At 36.9% G+C, this 19,708-nt stretch overlaps 1 protein-coding gene across 2 annotated transcripts; it reads left to right on the top strand.

Moving 5' to 3' along the window:
• Positions 1-3,668: 3,668 nt before the first annotated feature.
• On the top strand, positions 3,669-17,495 carry LOC306882966 (zinc transporter ZIP13). 2 transcript variants are annotated; one of them, XM_079437996.1, is made up of 10 exons: positions 3,669-3,814; positions 4,757-5,113; positions 8,949-9,056; positions 9,914-10,047; positions 13,095-13,223; positions 13,391-13,480; positions 14,260-14,310; positions 14,541-14,673; positions 16,025-16,124; positions 16,249-17,495. In XM_079437996.1, exons 2-10 carry the CDS (start codon positions 4,765-4,767, stop codon positions 16,322-16,324), a joined length of 1,170 nt encoding a protein of 389 aa, XP_079294122.1. In that variant the 5' UTR covers positions 3,669-3,814; positions 4,757-4,764; the 3' UTR covers positions 16,325-17,495. The 2 variants fall into 2 exon arrangements, with proteins under 2 accessions (XP_079294122.1, XP_079294121.1); XM_079437995.1 differs by having other exon boundaries at positions 3,712-3,814; positions 4,738-5,113.
• The last annotated feature ends 2,213 nt before the right edge of the window (positions 17,496-19,708 follow it).

Below are 19,708 nucleotides of genomic sequence, written 5' to 3' on the forward strand. Positions count from 1 at the left end.
GTAATATAAATGCACTAATTAGCACTACACTTAAATCAATTTTAAGTGTAGTCAGATAAAGTAAACCAAATATACAGAAGTGTTTTATAAGTGCATTACTTAAGTGTGTCATGAGTCCGGGTCCTGCGCTTCTCCCTGTCGCCACAGGAGGTCGCCATCTCCCGTCCTCCCGGACTCCATTTCTCATTCTCCACACACCTGTCACATTACACACACCTGTAACACATCAGACTCCCAGCTGTTCCCCATTGGCAAGGAGCCAAGGACTATTTATGCACTACACTCCCACTACTCTGTCTGGTGAAATTAATTGTATTTGTAGTTGTGTAATGGTATTTGCCGTTTTATGTATCTCATTCCTGAGTCTGTTTTGTTTTGCCTTGTTGGCCTTTTTGTTTGTTTATTAAAGGATCTTACCTGCACTTGGACCCAGACTTTCTCATTTCCACGGCGCCTGCAGCGTTCCGTGACAAAGTGTGCTATGAACACTTTACATAAACTTTTAATGGATTTTTAGATATACTATCACTAAGTTCTACTTTAATGGATTTTCATGAAAAATACAGTAGAAATGTATTAATTACAAGTAAAACCCTGTGGTTGTTTACATTTACATGAATTACATTTAAAAGTAATTTTAATCAAATATATTATTTCTAGCATTCAAATAGTTCATTTTTAATGATGGAAAACAACAGTTTCATGAAGTGACTACAATAGTTATAATTTTAGAATGTGTTAAACATCTTTGGTGCAGGTTAAATGTGTACTAAAAGTATAAGTATACTTTTAGCATAAAGTACAAGTGCTTAATTTTTTATGTGGAAAAAGTGCTACCAATGACATACTAATAGTGTACTAGATTGTCCTATTAAAGGACACCATTAACATGTAGTGAAGGTCAGTGTGGAAAGCCTTGTTCTTGAAAAAATGTGTCTCGAGTTCGAATCTTGCCCCCTTTCTCTCTCCCACTTCGCTTCCTGTGTCCTCTACACTCTGCTATCACAATAAAGGCAAAAACGCCAAAATAAAGTTACAATACATTTGAAATTACTATTTAATGTATAAAAATAACATTATAAATATATTTTGTATTTATTATATATTATTCTTAGATTTTAAATAATTCATAAGTCTATTTTCTATATTTAAGTCTATGAAAGATGGGATCAAGTGTAGGCTACTACAAGCGGCAACTAAATACTTTTTTTTTTTAAATACAGAGATAGTATATTAAAAGCACATTTAGTTCATATTCACGGTGTCTCAAAATAGAACAGTTGAGTATGCTTGGATATTCTTAACATTATCTTAAGAAGTACTAAAGAATATTTTTTACTATATTAAGTACAAAAGTATAGTCCTTGAAAATAGAGCACATAGGTACATTATAAAGTGTACCACTGAAATACACTTTATTTTATTGCACTTTTTTCACCTGCAGGTTTGGAACGACATGATAGTGAATAAGTGATGCCAGAATTTTCATTTTTAGGTGAACTACTTGCGGACAAACTTCAACAACTGGAGTTAGAAAATTATCATCACTTTCCATCCTTCATTTTTAATTACTTAGTAGTCAACAGTAACTGAACTTTAGATCTGGAAAGACAATACAAAGATGACCTAGAGAAGTCCATCAAGACAAAGTTTGGAAAGTCCTTGTCTTAAAGTTTACAACAAATTAAAAGTATTGATTAGTTGAATGTCATTATGTTGTATCAACACTCTTGCCATCTGAATAGAGACTTGATTAAACTGAATAGCCTACTTGGCATACTAAAGTTTTTCTCAGTCGCTTTGGTGCATTTCTCAGATCAGAAATGAAATTTTCAAAACTACTTGTTCAACCTCCCCATCATCTAGTCACTTAAAAGCAGTTTCTCATTCTTTCAAACAAGTTGCGATTGCTTTGGTACATTCATGCAACTGATTATATACATTTGTTTGCGGTTTCCTACATTATCAGTTGCTAATATCATGTTGCTCAAAATGCATTATATAGTTCTCAAATATATATATCCCATATATATATATATATATAGGTCTCAAAACATCTTCCGATCCGTTTCGATTTTGGCGACGCGTAAATTTGTGGACTTAGGTTTTGAACGCTTCGAAAGCGAAGCTCCAGGGGCGGCGTAGAGGGACGCCTGGCCCACGTACCAGCACCCCCGGCGGGGAAACGGCAACCGAGCCCACGCGAGCTCGCCAGGGAAGGCGGGGAGCGGCGGCCTGTGGGTGACCAGTGGCGGCTGCGGCTCCAGGACCTCCGTCGCCTGGACCGCGTCCGACGAGGGCTCGCCCCTCTCGGCCCGGCCTCGCGGTCATTAAATGCAAAATAGTTATCAAACTGTCAAGCATATTTTCTACACATTTCTATTAGACTTTTTCTTGTAAATTTGCAATGAATTGTGCAGGTGAATCTTGGCTTTCACTAATGAAGAGAATGTAGATCAACCAATGATAAGTACTCTGAAATAACTCAAAGGTGCATCTCATGAACCTTCAATTGGAAAGCATATATAGATAGAGGACAACACAAGAGTTACATATTCTGACAATGGATGAACATCCAGAAAAAGATCAAAGTCAACAGCCGAGAGGAAGAAGAGGAGTAAGGATGCATGGTGGAAGGGTACAGAGGCAAAATAGAGGAAGAGACAGAAGAGGCCAAGGACAGAGGTGCATATCAGATGAAATAAGGGCCACTATTGTGGACCATGTTGTCAATCATGGCCTTATAATGGCTGAAGGGTGCAGCTAAATATTGGGAGATCGACCATATCCTCAATAATTCAAAGATTTCGAAACAGTCTCTTTCAATCAATATCCCACATACAGTAATGTGTAAATTTGTAATTTTGAAAGTCAAGTCACCTTTATTTATATATCGCTTTTAACAATACAGATTGTGTCAAAGCACTTAACAGTATCAAACTGGAGGATAGAGTGTCAGTAATGTATAATAATAAGATTAAACACTCAATTTTCAGTTAAAGGCATTTCATTATTGAATTCAGTGATGTCATTGTCTAGCTCAGTTTAGTTTAAATAGTATCTGTGAAATCAAACTGACGATAATCACTAAAAAGGATATATGACATTCATAAAGAAGCGCAGCCTTCTGCATTTCAGTACAGTAACTGTCATCCACTGTTGCCATAGTTTACATCAGGTAATACAACAGAGTGCAGTGTTATATTGACAACATGACAAAGCATTTTGACTATATTGTTTGTGAACAATAAAACAAGGACTTTTCATTCTGATGGCACTGATATGTTCCTTGACATAAATACTTACTTTTTAGAGATGAACTAAAGATTTTGAGTAAGTTACAGGCTTTTGCAGGTAATCCATTGTGTGGTGCAGTTTGTACGAAATGTTTTGAGAAATGCACATACTTCTTTGCAAATATTAAAGACGATTCGACCGACAGACAGACAGACAGACACTATAAAGGATTCAAAACATGATATGGAAAATTTGTTTTGATCAAACGAGTCTGTCTTCGACCACCAAAACGAATGTACTTTTTGCATTATTACTTTTTGCCATTTTTACAGCAGGTTCAAGAACCATTTTCTTCCAGCATGTTCTCCACATGTTTGCTACTTGAATCTCCTCCTCTGGTTAGCGCGCGCTCAGGCCGCCCCTCTCTGCGCAGTCTGGAAATATACTTCCGGTCGGTGAGACGTGGCTGACTGGAAAATTCTTCAGGAGGCTGACTGCTGCAGTTCTCTTGCTCTTAGACAGAAGTGCCTGGATGGCAGGGTCAAGCCGGAGTAAAAACTGTAGGAATTTCAGCCGGGTAAGACAAAACGCTTGTTTATTTATCGCTGCTGATAATCTTGTAGACAGTGATTTGTTTTTCAAGGCACGCAACTTTGTATCGAGTTAGTTTGCTTGCACCGTTGCTTTTATCAGAAACATTGCGACAGCATTGTGTTTTGCGAGCTTCTGCGACAGGCTACTCATCGCGCATAAGTATCACATAAAACTGACGATTTTGTCTTTGGGCCTTCTTGCTGTTTTAATTAGTTTAGCAGCCAAACGCAGAAACGTGGCAAACTTTGGAGTGTTTTTAAAGCCCAGCGGGGCTGGAATTTGTCAGGAATCTCGCCGCTCCCTAACTCCTGCACGTCCACAGACCGTCCAAATGTGCGGATTCCTCTGTGAATGTTCCCTTTGCATTTTGTCCACCCATAACGGACATTAGTAGTGGCAACTATTAAAACTAAAGAATGTTGTTTTTACGTGTATATGTTCTTTACGTATTTCTGCAATAAAGACAATTTAAACTCATGCATTGTTTCAATATTGTATAAAGATCAGCTGCTGAAGACAGGTGAACACATTTAGCCTCATTATTATTATGGGTGTTAGTTTTATAAACCATTTGAAGGGATTGCGTTAGGCCTGACTCTAATGCATTATCTGATATCATCTTTTCATCACTGTGTAATTATTTTCCTGTGCTGACAGTAACGAGCTAAAAGGTGTGGTGGCTTTTTTTTTTTTTTTTTTTGTAGGTTGTGACTCACATTGCCATGGTCTTTTGAATATGTCTATTTATGTGGTGTAGCCTACTTTTTTTTTTTTTTTTTTTATGTCGGGTTGTGGATCGGAGTGGAAGCACTTAGTCACCATATCCAGCATATTCAGTAAGGTTTAAAACCCTAAACCTTACTGAAACTCAACTAATATTTCCACTTCATGAAATTTTGTTTGAAGGCTCCTCTCTTCCTTACAGCACCCTACATGTTTCTTCCAAGTACTTTGCGGAGGTCTGGGCTGATGAGTGCAGGACCCGAGAAGCCCGTTTGGGCATTTGCTGTGCTGCTCCTTGGAGCCGCCCTACTGGCGTCATCCCTTGGTGGGAAGATGATGGCTCAGACCGCTGTGGCCCAAGCAAAGACTGCACCTGCAGGACCAGGACCATGGTGCCTTAAGGACCTTCTAGACCTCCAGTACCTGGATGAGCTGTTCTCCATGGATAACCTAGATGTTTGGTTCTGCTCCCTTGTGGGATCGATCGCCGTTGGACTCAGTGGCATCTTTCCACTCTTAGTGATACCCATTGAAGCTGGAACAGCTTTGAAAACTGAGGGCAAGTCAAACTTATGCTTGCATGCTTTTGTGATCTAGGTCTGTGTATATAAACAGCTCATTGTAACTGCTAATCTAGAATCGGGTTACATGCTAAGCAGATCAGGTAGAGGAAGCGTTGTGTTACATTCAGTGCTTGTCCAGATATTCACAGCGGTGTCCTTATGCAGACTAATGGGCAGAGATCCAGGATTTTCTGTGTCTTCTTTGTGCATTCTATCAGACATGGAAAAACGATGAGTCTTTCTCGCCCTGTGAAGGTCATCTATAGTTTGTGAGCAGGAAGGAAAAAATGAGGTGATGGTCACATATCAGGCCTAGTGTGACCAATAGACACATGTTTGTTATTAATACAAGCAAGAGAGAACCAGCTTCTGGACTGATTTAGGTCTTCAGTTGTTTGGTTACATTAAAGCAGAGCTCGTTTCACTTTAAGCTCATATTCTCCATGGGATTTTTCCCTGCTTATTTCTGGTTCCATATTTTGTATTTCATACCATGGTAAAGTAATTTCCCAGCCACAGAATAAACCACAGTTATAATACTAATACAATAACCTTTTTGTAAGGTGTCAAGTCCAATTTTACTTATTTATTTTATATTAAATAATACTGGTTCACCCTGGATAATACTACACTTCTCACTGTGCTTTTGCACTTTATTGGCGTCTGCAAGGAAAGACTGGCTTGTTAGGTAGCTGGCAATGTGTAAGCAAAGCTAAAATATTTCACAGCTTACTCCGTTACTAGCAGGGGCGTAGCCATCATTTCAAAAGTGGGGGGGACGAAATGTAGTGTTATACCTGTTTTTTTGTTGTTGTTTTTTTTTCAGTTAACCCTTGTCTAATTGACAGGTTTTATTTTTAATCATACCTTTTTGCTTAATATGCTTTATGATTATATTATTATATATGATTATAAAATAGAAGGAAAGAAAGAGAGAAAAAAGAAAAAGAAAGAAAGAAATACAACAGCTTGTCAATGGGACAGTACCCTTAAAAGCACATCTTTGTACCTTATTTACCCCAAAAAGTTTCATAGTTGTACATTACGGTACATATTGGTACTCTAATGTACTAATATGCACCTTTTTGAGTATAAGTTACAAAGATGTCCTTATAAGGGTACTATTGTTTACATATTTCAGATTGTATTTTGTGTGTGTTGTATGGCACACAGTAATGGATACTTGCACATTCACATACTTTATTCTGTTCTGTTCTATTATACATAGTCTGATTAGTCTGTTAAAATAAATATCTTATCATAGACAATGCTGTAAATAATCTTTACCTCTGAAGCCTCACTGAAACTCTCTGCCTCATTCACTCTCAACTGAATTCACTTCTGCCTCTGTCTACAGCAAATAAAGCAGTGTTTGAAACATGTACATACAGGGAATAGTGACATACAGAAGAAAATAACTAATTAAGTACACTGCTGGACAATAACCAATCATTTGTATCCTAAATTATTTTTTAACACTTTAGAATGATAAACACATAAACACATATGCACTATTAACTATGACTTTTGCCTCAAACTCTTCATTTACTGATTATTAATAGCTTGTAAGGTAGTCGTTATAGTTGTTAAGTTTAGGATTATGGGATGCAGAATATGGTCATGCAGAATACAGAATTAATATGTGCTTAAGTACTAATAAGCAACCAATATGCAAGCTAATAATTTCCTACTGTAGTTAAAAATGATAGCTGAGAAGTTGTTCATCATACTAATGTTATTTTTTATTTTTCTATATTTGATCTTAATTATGTGTTTTCTATGATTGGTCCATATATAATCCTACAAACACTTGTGTATTAATATATTTTTTACAATGTAAAACCAGCCAGGTGTTAAAAGACACTATCAGTTCTTCTCACCTGTGAAGTTTGTTTTTCTTGCGTGTCGTCCTGATTCTGCCCTAACAAACCTAGGCTGACTGTTTCTTGTTCATTCTTGACACACATAAAAACGTCAAATTAGTGCACTAATGACAGAGCAGCCCTAAATTAAGATCGGTCCTGTATCAGATCAGCGCTTGCATACTTGATTGAAATACATCATGTAGAATTGGCAGAGTGTCACAATGCTGCAAACGCTGTAAAATCTCAGTTCAACATTATCTTTCTTATTTGAAGGGTTCTGATAACATACATATGTGTTAAAATAAAAGACGTTACAAAAGAGTTACGGAAAAAATACACTGAAAATAAATAAGTGCATGTTTGTCCAGGCAGGAATCCATATAATGGACATCAAAGGAATCCATATAATGAACATCAAAGCTTGCTAAATATTCAACAAGAGCAATAGGCAGAGTCACTCAACATTGTGCAACACTATTCGGATCCCACATGCCAACTTACGCTGCTTGACTTCTTCGTAAAAAAGAAGTGAAGAGTTTCTTGCCGCTTTGAACTCATCTCGACCTCTAATGAATGATGGATACAGCGCGGGACCGCGGGCGCGAGCCTGGGCATGTCGTGACGTCACAAACTGAGTGACTGATTGCCATGGAAACGTAAACGTCATGTACAAATTATCTGGTCTCTTTGAATTTTAAATCATTCTGCATTTATATACATTGCTCCATTAAAACCTCAACATGTCGAGAACACAACTGTCCAATGAAAAAGTGCGGGGGAGGAATTTACTTTTTATAAAAAGTGGTTGGGACACGTCCCCCGCGTAATCTACGCCCCTGGTTACTAGCTTTATGCACTTGAAGGTCAAAATGACATTGCTGTTGACTGGACGTTATAGTTAAGTAGGTACAGTTAATGAAATTGTTAGTTTAATCTATGGTTTTGTTTTTGATTGGAGACACATAAAATGCAGTATTTTTAAATGTTAAATTCATGAGAAGACTCATAAAATCTTTCTCAAACTATTAGATTAAATTTAGGAATCTTCCCCAAACTGATATAAAGAATTTTGCAGAGACAGTATCCAGCAATCACTGAGAAAAATGTGTTGTGTGAGCATGCTTGACCTATAAAAGAATTTGAGCAATCGCATCTTCAGCTACACCTGTCATGGCTTGTCTAAATAGTTATTGATGTAGTGGACATTCAATAGAAGAACCAACAGAACCATAATTGGATGCCAAAAAGTGTGCAGTAACATTGTATGGTTGACAGGTAGCACTCTAAAGCTCTTTGCAGAGGGCAATTCTGCTCGGTGAAGCTTTTGTCTGCGATGAGATCAGTCATGCAGAAATAGATCCGAGTCTGGCAATGGATCCCAGCCAGGAAGTAGACAGGCTTAAGAGAAGGTCTGTTCGGATCTACCAGTATAGGTTGCATTGGGCAGAAGAGTGGATGGTTAGACTGAATTATAAGTGGTTTAGGTGTGTCCTGTACCACAGAGACTGACCACATGATTTTCAAAGCAGTGTGGAGTAATGGCTATATATATATATATATATATATATATATATATATATATATATATATATATATATATATATATATATATATATATATATATATATATATATATATATATATATATATATATATATATATATAATTATTATATATTTTTTTTTTTTCTGTTACTGTATATACCCACAAACTCTTTACGGTTGCAAAACCAAAACTAAACTAAAGCTGTGCAGCTTCAGAACTTAAGCTGAATGAAAAACAAAATAATAAGCACTTGTATAATGATTTTGCAACTGTATGGTGCTTTCACCATCTGCTTTATGTGAAGGATTTGCTCAATTTGCTAAACACAGCAAAATCTTTGCATATGTCTTTTGTGTATTGCATATCAAGCATTTCTGCTACTATTTAAGAACTTCCGCTGATGCTCTTGTACTGTTTGCAGCTGGATGTCAGAAGCTGAAGAAGCTGCTGAGTTTTGCCATTGGTAGTCTCTTAGGCGACGTGTTTCTCCACCTCCTTCCTGAAGCCTGGGCTTACACTTCCAGTCCTGGTGAGAATTCTCACATTATAATATTTGCTGGTGCTCATGCATTAGTCATCATCTGTGTGCTCTTTCAGTTTCTTAGTCTTATCTCTGTTTGGTGTTCATTTTTTTTTTTTTTTTTTTTTTTTTTTTAATAACCCTTCCTGTGACTTCCAGTAGTCGTAAATGCTTGTTTGTTTTTTTTATTCACCCCCTCCCCCCATTTCTCTTTCCTGAATGGGAATTCCTTACATTGTTTTGCATGAAACTATGCCATTTTAACATCAATTGTGTGTAGTAATTGACCCTTTACTTAACCCTTTTCCCTCAGTTTCTCATATTTACTGTGCTACTGAAATCGATATGGAAAATGGCACTTAGTAACTTAGCAAATGTTAGTCCCCTTATTGGTCTTATGTGTTCATTTTCGGGGATTCAAAGCACACAGTGCTAATTAACATCTTTAAAAATTGTTTGTTTTAATATTATAGGTCACATTATTATTTGGTATTAGAATACCGAAAGCTTGTGAAATATTATTAATAAAGGCAGGTTTTGGTCAATATACAGTACATTTTTTAAGTAGAGTCAGTGTTATTTTAGTATTTATAGTATACGAGCATACGATTATTTACTTTTATATATTAAGTTTTAATTATAATTTTAGTAATTGTAGCTTATTGTATTTCATTTAGTTCCCAATGCAACATTTCCTTTCATACAGTTAAGTTTTTCGTCTTTATATAGATTTTTTTTTTATTTAATTAAATGTTTTTAAATAGTCTTAATTAACAAAAACAGCATTGGACAGAGCTTAGTGAAGTTTATTTTATTTATTTAACTGTATTAAAAAAAAAAAATTTGTATTTGCATGTGTTGTATAGATGGGTCCCACAGGCACTATCATACGCAGGGTTTGTGGGTGATAGGGGGACTGCTGTCCTTTCTGATTTTGGAAAAGGTGTTCCCTGATGAAAACAGTGACCCAGAGAGCAAAGCTGCCTGCCAAAGAACGGAAGTAAGTTACATGCACTTTTAGTACATATTCCAGAACTTTGAATCAGTTCGATTGATCCACGTTGGAGCAATGCAATTCTGAACCTCATGTGGGAGCCAAAGCACGATGTTGGAGTTATGCGCACTACAGACTCACACACATTCATTATACATCCACATTAACTATCTGGTAGTTTACAATTAGAGTCCAATTATTTATTTATTTTTTTCTATTTAACTACAAAAAGTTAATAGTGCTTTTTTTTTTTTTTTTTTTTTTTTTTTTTTTTTTATAAACACTTTTCTGGCACATTTTCCTTTTAAGTGCTGGCTGATGGAATAATAGTTTGTGGTTTCACAGGACCTTTAACTAGGTGTTCTTCTTGTTTTGTAAACAGTGACCCAAGTGTTGGGTTTCTGGAAAGTTCATCAGTCTCTAAATGTCTTTAAACTTCTGACTGGTTTATTGCAGCTCTTATTAGTTGGTGTGTGTGATTCTATCATGAAACAAAGTTTTTGTTTTGCTTTTATTGTTAATGAAGTTTGACATGCTGAATAGGAAAATCACATTACTTTTGTGTATCATTAAACGATGCTCCTGAAAACTAAAATTTATTGACAACTTATGCAAGCTAATCTGTTATTACACATGCATAAACATTACATGGTACATTCATAATACTGAGCTAACAACAGTGTAACAGTTACCAAAAGTGAGTCATCCAATACTTCAGAAGTGTACGTTGGATGAATTTGTCTTTTATGACTAGTCCCCACAATGTTCTGGAATGTCCCGGAAAGCACTAGAATATTCCAGAATGTTACAGAAATGTCGTGAATGTTCCCATCCCTGCAAAAGTGGAATATTTAAAAAAAAAAAAAAAACATGCAAAATTAGTCCAAAAGCCTATCTGTACTAAACCAGTGTTTCATAATAAGTTCTAAAATTTACCTGTGACCTAAAATATTGATGCTACATGAGAAGAACCACCCATTTAAATGAAGCAAACCTGTTAAATCGTTTGTCTAAAACTTGTTTATTTATAGATTAAGATGTTTCAGTGAAAACGCAGAGAGAGAGGGAATAGACCTGACTGAATAATTGATGCTATAGAAACGTTGTAGGGTCACGAATCGTGAATCACTGTTTGTGTCAGATGGATATTTAAAACTTTACAACTCATGTCCCATTCATATACCCACAGGACTGTTTCTGGCGTTCAAGAAGAACTCCAAACCCCTTTTATTCTGGCCTTATTTCAGTGTATTGCATCAGTCAGTTAAACGCACACATGCACACCTTATTTCACTTTTCGGGCTCCACCCTGAGGGATATAACAGCTTAAGGCCTTGAAATATTTGCATCTAGATGCTTCCTAAAACAAATGAATTACAGTTTTGTTCTGCCTACCTTTCAAGTGTAGACATGGCATCAGCTATGTCACTTTTTTTTAGCACGAGTCCCCCCCCCCCCCCCCCCCCCTCCCCTTCCCTTCGAATTATAATTTTTAATTCGACTTGGTCTATGAGTTGAATCTATTTGTGAATGCCTGTCTGAGTCGTCTTCCTTGCTTACGGGAGACCTGGGAGTTTGATTGATAGCCTCTGCTTTGTTTGGGTAGCTATAAATAGCATCTAGCAGGAAGCAGCTGCCACCAGCATTCCATCAGCAGACAGATGGGCCACAGAAGTCAGCCACGGTGCACAGAAACCACAGCTGAGAGGCCTTACAGACTGTGAGATAGAACGGAGGAAACGTCTAATTCTGTTATTACAATCTAAAATACCTGCTGCTATAAAGGATGATTGTTTTCTCACAGTCAGCCATTTGTTTCCTCAACACGTGGAAAGAATGTGTTTTTTGTGTTTTTAATGACACGCATGCTTACATTTTTGTACTTTGAGTATGAACTAATGTTCTGTAGAAATGGAGCTAAACTGAGTGTTTTTAGTCTGTTTGATTTAAGAATTAAAAAATAATTTGCCACTTAATATCTATTTACAGTGGTATGCTGTAGATTCCCACAAAGCATTTTCCTCGGATTATAAAAATGAATGGAATGTGTTTATAGCAGTGTACTTATAACAGGTAGCACTGTGAATAAATGTTTAAAATATGCAGTAATGGCATGTAAAATCGCATTAAATTAGGACTGAAAAACGTAAAAGTTGGGGGTCAGTAAGATTTCGAAAACTTAAGTTTCTAATGCTCACCAAAAATACAGCAAAAACAGCATTATTGTGAAATGTTACTGTTTAAAATGATTATATATTAATATTTTAAAACGTAATTTATTCCTGTGACAATGCTGAAGTTTCCGCAGCCATTATTTCTGTCTTCAGTTTCACACGATCCTTCAGAAATCATTCTAAAATGCTGATGTTGTGCTCAAGAAACATTTCTAAATGTTAAAAACCGTTGTTGCTTAATGTTAACGTGGAAAGTGTGGTGCCTTTTTTTTCTTTTTTTTCTCAGAATCATTTGAATAGAAAATGGAACGCAGCATTTATTTGAAATAGAAATCTTTTGTAACAATGTCAAAGTCTTTACTGTCACTTTTGATCGCTTTAATATGGAAGCTCGTTTCCGCCACTGAATAAAAAATAAAAAAAGGTTATTGCGACTTTTTATCTCCCAATTCTGACTTTTTTCACAGAATTGTGAGATATAAACTCCCAGTTCAGTTATATCTAGCTGTTCTGACTTTATTTCTCAGAATTGCAAGTTTATATCTCTCAATTATGAGAAAAAAAGTTCTTTTAAAACTTTTTTAAAAAGTTAAAAGAAAAAAGAATTGTGAGCGAGAAAGTCGCCATTACCTGTTTTTATTTTTTACTCCGTGGTGGAAACGGGCTAAAAAACATCTTTGCTAAATAAAGGTGTTAATTAAAATCAATCAATCTTGCTGACCCCAGACTTTTGAATAGTGGTGTACCTGGTAATTGTTCTTGGTATCCGATTTAATCCGAAAATTTGATAGTGGGTAAACTTGTCTATTTGCTCTTGAATGCTGTGAAATGAGACCCAGATTTGTTAGACTACTTGTGTTCTCTCTCTTTCCAAACTAGTCATCTTCGACAGATCTGAGCAGCGAGGTTTCTGTGTCCCCACAAACAAATGGCATCTGCTCAAACAACAACTCCGACTCCAAGCCAAAGACTGACATCAACCTTTACACAGAGCCAAAGAAAATAAAGGTAAGCTGCGCACACAAATCATGCCTTGTTCACAATAAAAGGTCTAAGTGGTTATTAGGTTATTAGAGAGGCAAGTAGTGCAGTTTCCTTGGAACCAATCATACAGCATTTGTAAAATGTCTGTTACCTATTATCTTTTCTCTTAAACCGTTTCTTTATTTTTTCAGACAAGTGGTTATCTAAACCTTCTTGCTAACTGCATTGATAACTTCACTCATGGGCTAGCAGTGGCAGGAAGCTTCTTAGTAAGCCGAAAGGTAAGAGCAAACAGAGATCAATTCCATATAAATGGGATTCAGCCTTCATTTGTACTACTACAGAACTCAAAGCAATACTAAAAGAGAGCCAATTGCTGCTAGCACAGCCAAATATAGAGTGCACTATTAATGACTAGTCCATGTCTTTGCTTAATTTGAACAAGTCTGTGTAGGGCAGTTGGATGTCTGGTAATTATGACTTTATGTGCTTTATAAATAGATTCAGAGTTCCTGTATAAATATAATATGGTTTGGCCACTTTTAATCATTTTAAACCTTAAACTGATCGCATCCTCCATAATTTTTTTGGTCAGTGGAGATCATTGCAAACAGTGAGATAGAGATGTTTATGTGATGTGTGGGAGTATTTATAGTGCAGCAGTATTTATATGGCTTTGTGAAGATGAAGTCCAGGTGGAGGAGCATAAGGCTCCCAGCATGCGTGGGGAGGGAGTTTCAGAGGAAATGGACTTGGTGCAACAGAAACCACTATACTTGCACAGAAAAACACAATTTTACACATTTGCTCGCTGGCCTGGACATACATATTTGGCTGCAGAAATGCAAGGGAGAGTATTGATGGAGAACTGTGCCATTTTACTGTTTTTGCTACCTCCTCCATAGCTTCTGTTGTCATTCAGTTAAACATATGTGCAAAATAAACATGATCTGGATTATAAAATATGGTTTTACTGTCCTACCATGGTTGAATTAGAAAACAAGGGTATACTATATATTTATCGTATGTTTACAATACCTTATTTTACTTGTCCTAACAGGTTGGTTTCTTAACGACGTTCGCTATTCTGCTTCATGAGATCCCTCATGAGGTACGTATATCAGTATCTTTCTCGCCCTCTCTCTTTTGAGTTTCAACCAGGTAGTTAGTATACAGAAACAATGCATTTCATTTTAACTGATCGATGACTTTATTATTATTGACTTGGAATGAGCAAGGAGTCATTCAAGAGTTACTGCATGTGAAATGTCTCAATATTTTATAGTACTCAGTACTTACCAATTTTTGTTGCTGTGCACACATTTCTGTCTTTATGGAAAGGTGGGAGATTTTGCCATTCTGCTGCGAGCAGGATTTGACCGCTGGAAAGCTGCCCGTATGCAGCTCTCTACAGCGTTAGGAGGAGTCCTGGGGGCATGTTTTGCTCTTTGCTCCCAATCACAGCATGGGGCAGGTGAGACACCACAGTCCTCAGACATCTCTCTTCTCTCAGGCTATAGACTACTGTTCAAAAGTTTAGGTTTAGGTCAGCAAGTTGGGTTTTTTAAATGAAACAAACAATTAGACTAAAGCTTGTATTTAATAAAGGTCCTTGCACACTGAGTCTGAAATTTTTCTTATGCGTTTTTTCGGGGAGGTTCATATTCGTCTTCCTTTTCTAATAAAATGTTTGCTACCTATACGAAAACGCAGAAAATCAAACTTTTTTTTTTATGGTGGATGAAAGTTTCGGAGGCAGTGTATAAATGTGATTGACACAATGTGAGGTCGTATTTATTGTTAACATGCGAAAAATTTCGGACACTGTTTGCAATGACCTTGTGAAAGCAATAAAATGTTATTTCAAATGAATGCTGTTCTTTTGAACTATATATTCATCAAAGAACACTGAAGAAAAATTATCATGTTTTCCACAGAAATCTTTGAGAGCCAAATCAGTATATTACAAAGAGAATAGAAGATGCGTTTTAAATTGTAATATTTTATATTACTGTTTTTACAGTAGTTTAAATAAATGCAACCTTTTGTGAGCATTAAGCCCGAGACGCACTGCATGATTTTCGGCTGTCCAGATGAATCGTGAAACAATCGTGGCGATTTCTGTGATCGTAGCTCTTAATCTGTGTTGCACAGTGAGAGAAGTTTAAAGACCAAAGATAGCCTACAATAATTTTGACAGTGTCAGAAATTCAGCATAATCATTGCACAGTGTGTTTGCTGCTACGGCCCACGTTTACCGATCAGCCAATAAAAATGCAACATGAAATCAACGCAACATTGCGCTAAAACAAAAAACTGCTTGCCTCAAGCTCTTATCCCTTCCTCTTTTTTCCGTGCACACAAAAACTACAACTGCCTGAGTGTGATTCCTCATGCTCCTTTTGTTTACCACTAGCACATGCTGATGACGTTTTATTCTTCTGTAGTAACGTGCGTCGTAGTGTACGAGTCAGTAGGTGTCGTCATCGTACAGTCGACATGCATGTCGTACCCAAGTTTATTAGGGCCATGCCGCACAGTGTGATTCGCACAGCAATGATCATATAGGATGGCTATAATCGTGCAGTCTGTATGAGGCTTAAGAGATGTATTGTATCTTTAAGCTTTTTCATGTTTGTTCTGATATCAGCATTTGTTGTTGTTTATTATTTATACTTATTTGTGACTTACCATCCCATGCCTAACACGATTTTTAGCAGCTACTGATACTTAATAAATAAGTGTTTTTATTTGTGGAAAACTCAAGCACATAAGCACCTTATCAAACATATCCTTCAGTGTTGGTTCTGCTCGTGTTTTTCTAGAGAATGCCACTGCTTGGATCCTGCCCTTCACCTCCGGTGGCTTTCTCTACATTGCGTTGGTCAATGTGGTACCTGATCTGTTACAGGAGACCAACCCTAGGTAAGGTGTCCACTTCCCTGAGAATGGGGTCTTTTCTGTCTGGCTGTCTCCCACAGTAAAATCTTGCCGTACCTCACATATTAAATAAACTGAATGTCCATTATCGTGTCCCCGGTTTCCACAGGAACTCCTTTCTGCAGGTTCTGCTGTTGTTTTGCGGTATAGCAGTCATGGCTCTTCTCTCAGTCGTCATGGACTAGCCACAGACAAGCATTGCTTTTATCAAGAGACATTTAGAGTGCTACCTAGCATGTTGGAGGACTTGGGGACAATTCACTCCACTGGTTATGCTTTAAATAACTTTTGCCACCCCCAAAGACCATGTGAGGAAAGACCTAAGAAAGAAACCGCCTTGACAATCAGGTGTTTGAATCTGTGTCCATGTGATTTTAGCCTTATCCCTCATACACTTCTGTGTCCGGATTAAAACTCATGCCTGACAGGCACCAGCTGAAATTGAAAGGAAATACAGGTTTGTACAAAAGGTGCTCCAAAATAACAGTGGTTGCATGTGGTACTATTTTACATTCTTGTTCATGTTTCTGACAGGTTTTTTTTTTTTTTTGTAAAACACATTTTCAATGTCAGTAGGTTAGAGCAATGTGATTTGCTTTAATTCTGCACCTGCAGGTTTCACAAGTCAACACTTTATCCTTTATTAAGAGAAGCACATATGCTTACATAATCAGATTTTTCATGGTCGTCATTGCGTTTCTATAAACTAATACTGCTTCACTTTTATAAGTCATTCTGTTTGTTAAACCTATACAAGCTAATTTCATGCTTCATTTACTCAAGTTAAGACATCCACACTTTGCATGACTACATATTCCTAATTGCACATGCATCAATGAACACTCCTGTTGTCAGACACTTTTGAAATACTTAACTGGCCTTATTTCCAGGTATTTTTAAATTGTGCTGTCTATGTCTTTTCTTACAGTGTTAAGTCTTGTTACTGATTGTGTCCTGACAGCTTACTACACTGCTGCATTGTGGTCCTGGCATTGCAATACACAGTTTTGAGAAATTTAGTCTTGAGGATTGATGATTCATAAACAGACAGTTCGTTTACTTTGCTGACTTGGTGCCATTTCAATCACATTTTTAAAAAGATAAAATAGTTGATAAATGGATTGTCTAAGAGTTTTGTATATGGAATGTTACTGAAAAGAGTGTTTTGAACGCGTCACATGGCTGGTCAGAATAGTCTTTGCCAGATTGTAAATATTTGAAAAGAGATTATATGTATTTATTCTGTAAACAATGCCATGTTTGAAAGAAAAATGTTTAAATTTTAAGTCCTCCCAATGTTATATTTGAAATAAAGAAATAGTACAGTTTGATTTCAAACTGTTGTGACGTCTGACTGATATGTGTGCAGCTTTTACTTGTAGGAGTACCTCTGCTCCCAGCATTGTATTCCTTGTAGAAATGTATTAATCAGTTCAGCTGACAGTTTTTCAAATATCAACCAGTTGCTAACTTCCTAGCAAAGTTTCTCTTCTCTCTACTGCTGAAAAGCTGTTTGGGTAGGTCATCCAAAAATTTAAATTGTAATTTTCTGTAATGAATTCTGTAATTTACTCATCCTTTACTAACATTTTGAATGTTGGTAACCAAGCAGTTAACAGTAGCCGCTGACTTCCACAGTAGTTTTTTCATTTATTTTTTTATATATACTGTATATACTATGGAAGTCAATGGCTATCAACTGCTACCATTTTTCAAAATATCTTTTATTCTCAACAGCTGAACAAAATTCATACAGGGTTGGAACAACATGAGGGTGAGAAAATGACAATTTACATTTTAGGTGACTACACATTTAATAACAGATTATCAAAATTTCCAGTGACACTTTTTCAGTGCAAATAAAAACAAAGATGGGTTAGATGTTTCCAGCATATGTTGCACATGACCTGCTAAATTACCACCTGTTGCTGTTACATGCCCATGCGGAGGAACCATTATGCTAAACGACACACATGAGGTGGACTCCCCACCATGTTTAACCGTTAGCAACTTAGACCGTGCTTCTGTGACGTGTGTACGAGCGTTGGCTTTCCACTACTGTTCCTCTATGCTGATGCAGTTTGCTGGATGACAACTGCGTAGAGTCTTTTTTGAGCCTATTTTGTCCCAATCTGCAAGGTCTTTGCATTTTGATGTGTCACACTCACAAATGGCTTGCATTGCCTGCCGCTCCATGTCCTGTATGTGTTCAAAGTAGCGTTTCTGCAACGGTGTCGGCTATGCCAAGATGCGTGCCACAAGCACATTTTTACTGCACAGTCTGGGTCTGAAATGTCATATGGGAATCAGGGGGTGGTATTGATTTTGTGTTCACACTTGTCCTATTTCAACACAGTCTGTTTGGCAAGGGACTGTTGCCATAACGACTAGCCTGTGGGTTGTCTTCCTTTGTCATCTGCCCTGACAGAGCCCACTGTGTGTGGGAAACTGCCTGGAACTTTAGACAATGATATGCCCGCTTTTTTTATGTTTGAACTTTGTCCTGTCCTTCAAACCGCTTTTGATGGGCACCTAATGTAGGCTTGTACTAACATGATTTATTCTCCTGTATGTTGACCTGAACCTCCCACGTTTCTGAAACTCTACTCCGTGCTCCTCTCCCTCTCTGTGGGCCATCTCCATGGATGGCAGGTGGCAAGTTAGTGATGCTACAGTTCACACAAGTATATTAATATAGGAGTTGTTGAGTGCACCTGATCATGGGGAAATGGTGAGAAAGATATAAAGAGTAGCAGTGAAAATAATGCTGAAAGAACAAGACTGTCAAAAATGTCTGAAAGGACAGATGCAACACTTTTAGGCTAAAACATTTCACACTGGATGTGATGTGGAAAGGCAAATGTCTATCAAATTTGAGATTTTGCTGTAAATGTATGTTTTGTTATAGCACAGTAACAAGTACTTTCTCAGTTCCTGTAGTATGGGTTGGATTTGTACCGTTTTTATTTATTGCGGCTGGGAATGTTTCAGAAGACAGTCTGCTTTATGTGGGCAGGACACAGTGTTGTCTTCTGGGACTTTCCTTTGAGCAGTATTCTGTTCAGTTTTGTTTACTTTTCTGAAAGTGCTAATATATAAATTTTCAGGTAATCCAAAGAGTAAGACATGTTTTTTTTCTGTTTGGTTATTTAACTTTGAGAAAGGGAATTTTGAAATTGTATCTCTCATGAACATGTAGGAAAATGAATAACTAACACCTAATTTTTAATGTTTTATTATAGACATTTGTTCTTAAGAAAGCAACACATGGTAAAGTTCTTTGTGTGTGTGTGTGTGTGTGTGTGTTAACAAAAAAAAAAAAAAAAAAAAAATATATATATATATATAACAGCTGCAAAATGTCATTTTTGGGTGTCCAAAAAAAAGAGCTGATTTGTAGTGTGACTTTAAATGCAAATGAGCTGCATATTCCCACCCCGTCTCCAGAAGAGGGTGTCGCGTATACGTCTCTCTGCATTGCATATCTACAGCAATAAACAGCCGGTAGAAGCAACGTAACTGAGAGTGAATATGGGAGGTCATATGCACTGAAAGTGGGACGAAACAGC

This window comes from Barbus barbus (assembly GCF_936440315.1).
Source record: "Barbus barbus genome assembly, chromosome: 2".
Taxonomy (NCBI): domain Eukaryota; kingdom Metazoa; phylum Chordata; class Actinopteri; order Cypriniformes; family Cyprinidae; genus Barbus; species Barbus barbus.

Coding starts and splice junctions, on each gene's coding strand:
- LOC306882966 (XM_079437995.1), top strand. CDS start 3,770: ATGGCAGGGTCAAGCCGGAGTAAAAACTGTAGGAATTTCAGCCGG. Junction 3,815..4,737: donor ACTGTAGGAATTTCAGCCGG/GTAAGACAAAAC, acceptor TTTTGTTTGAAG/GCTCCTCTCTTCCTTACAGC. Junction 13,224..13,390: donor CAGAGCCAAAGAAAATAAAG/GTAAGCTGCGCA, acceptor TTATTTTTTCAG/ACAAGTGGTTATCTAAACCT.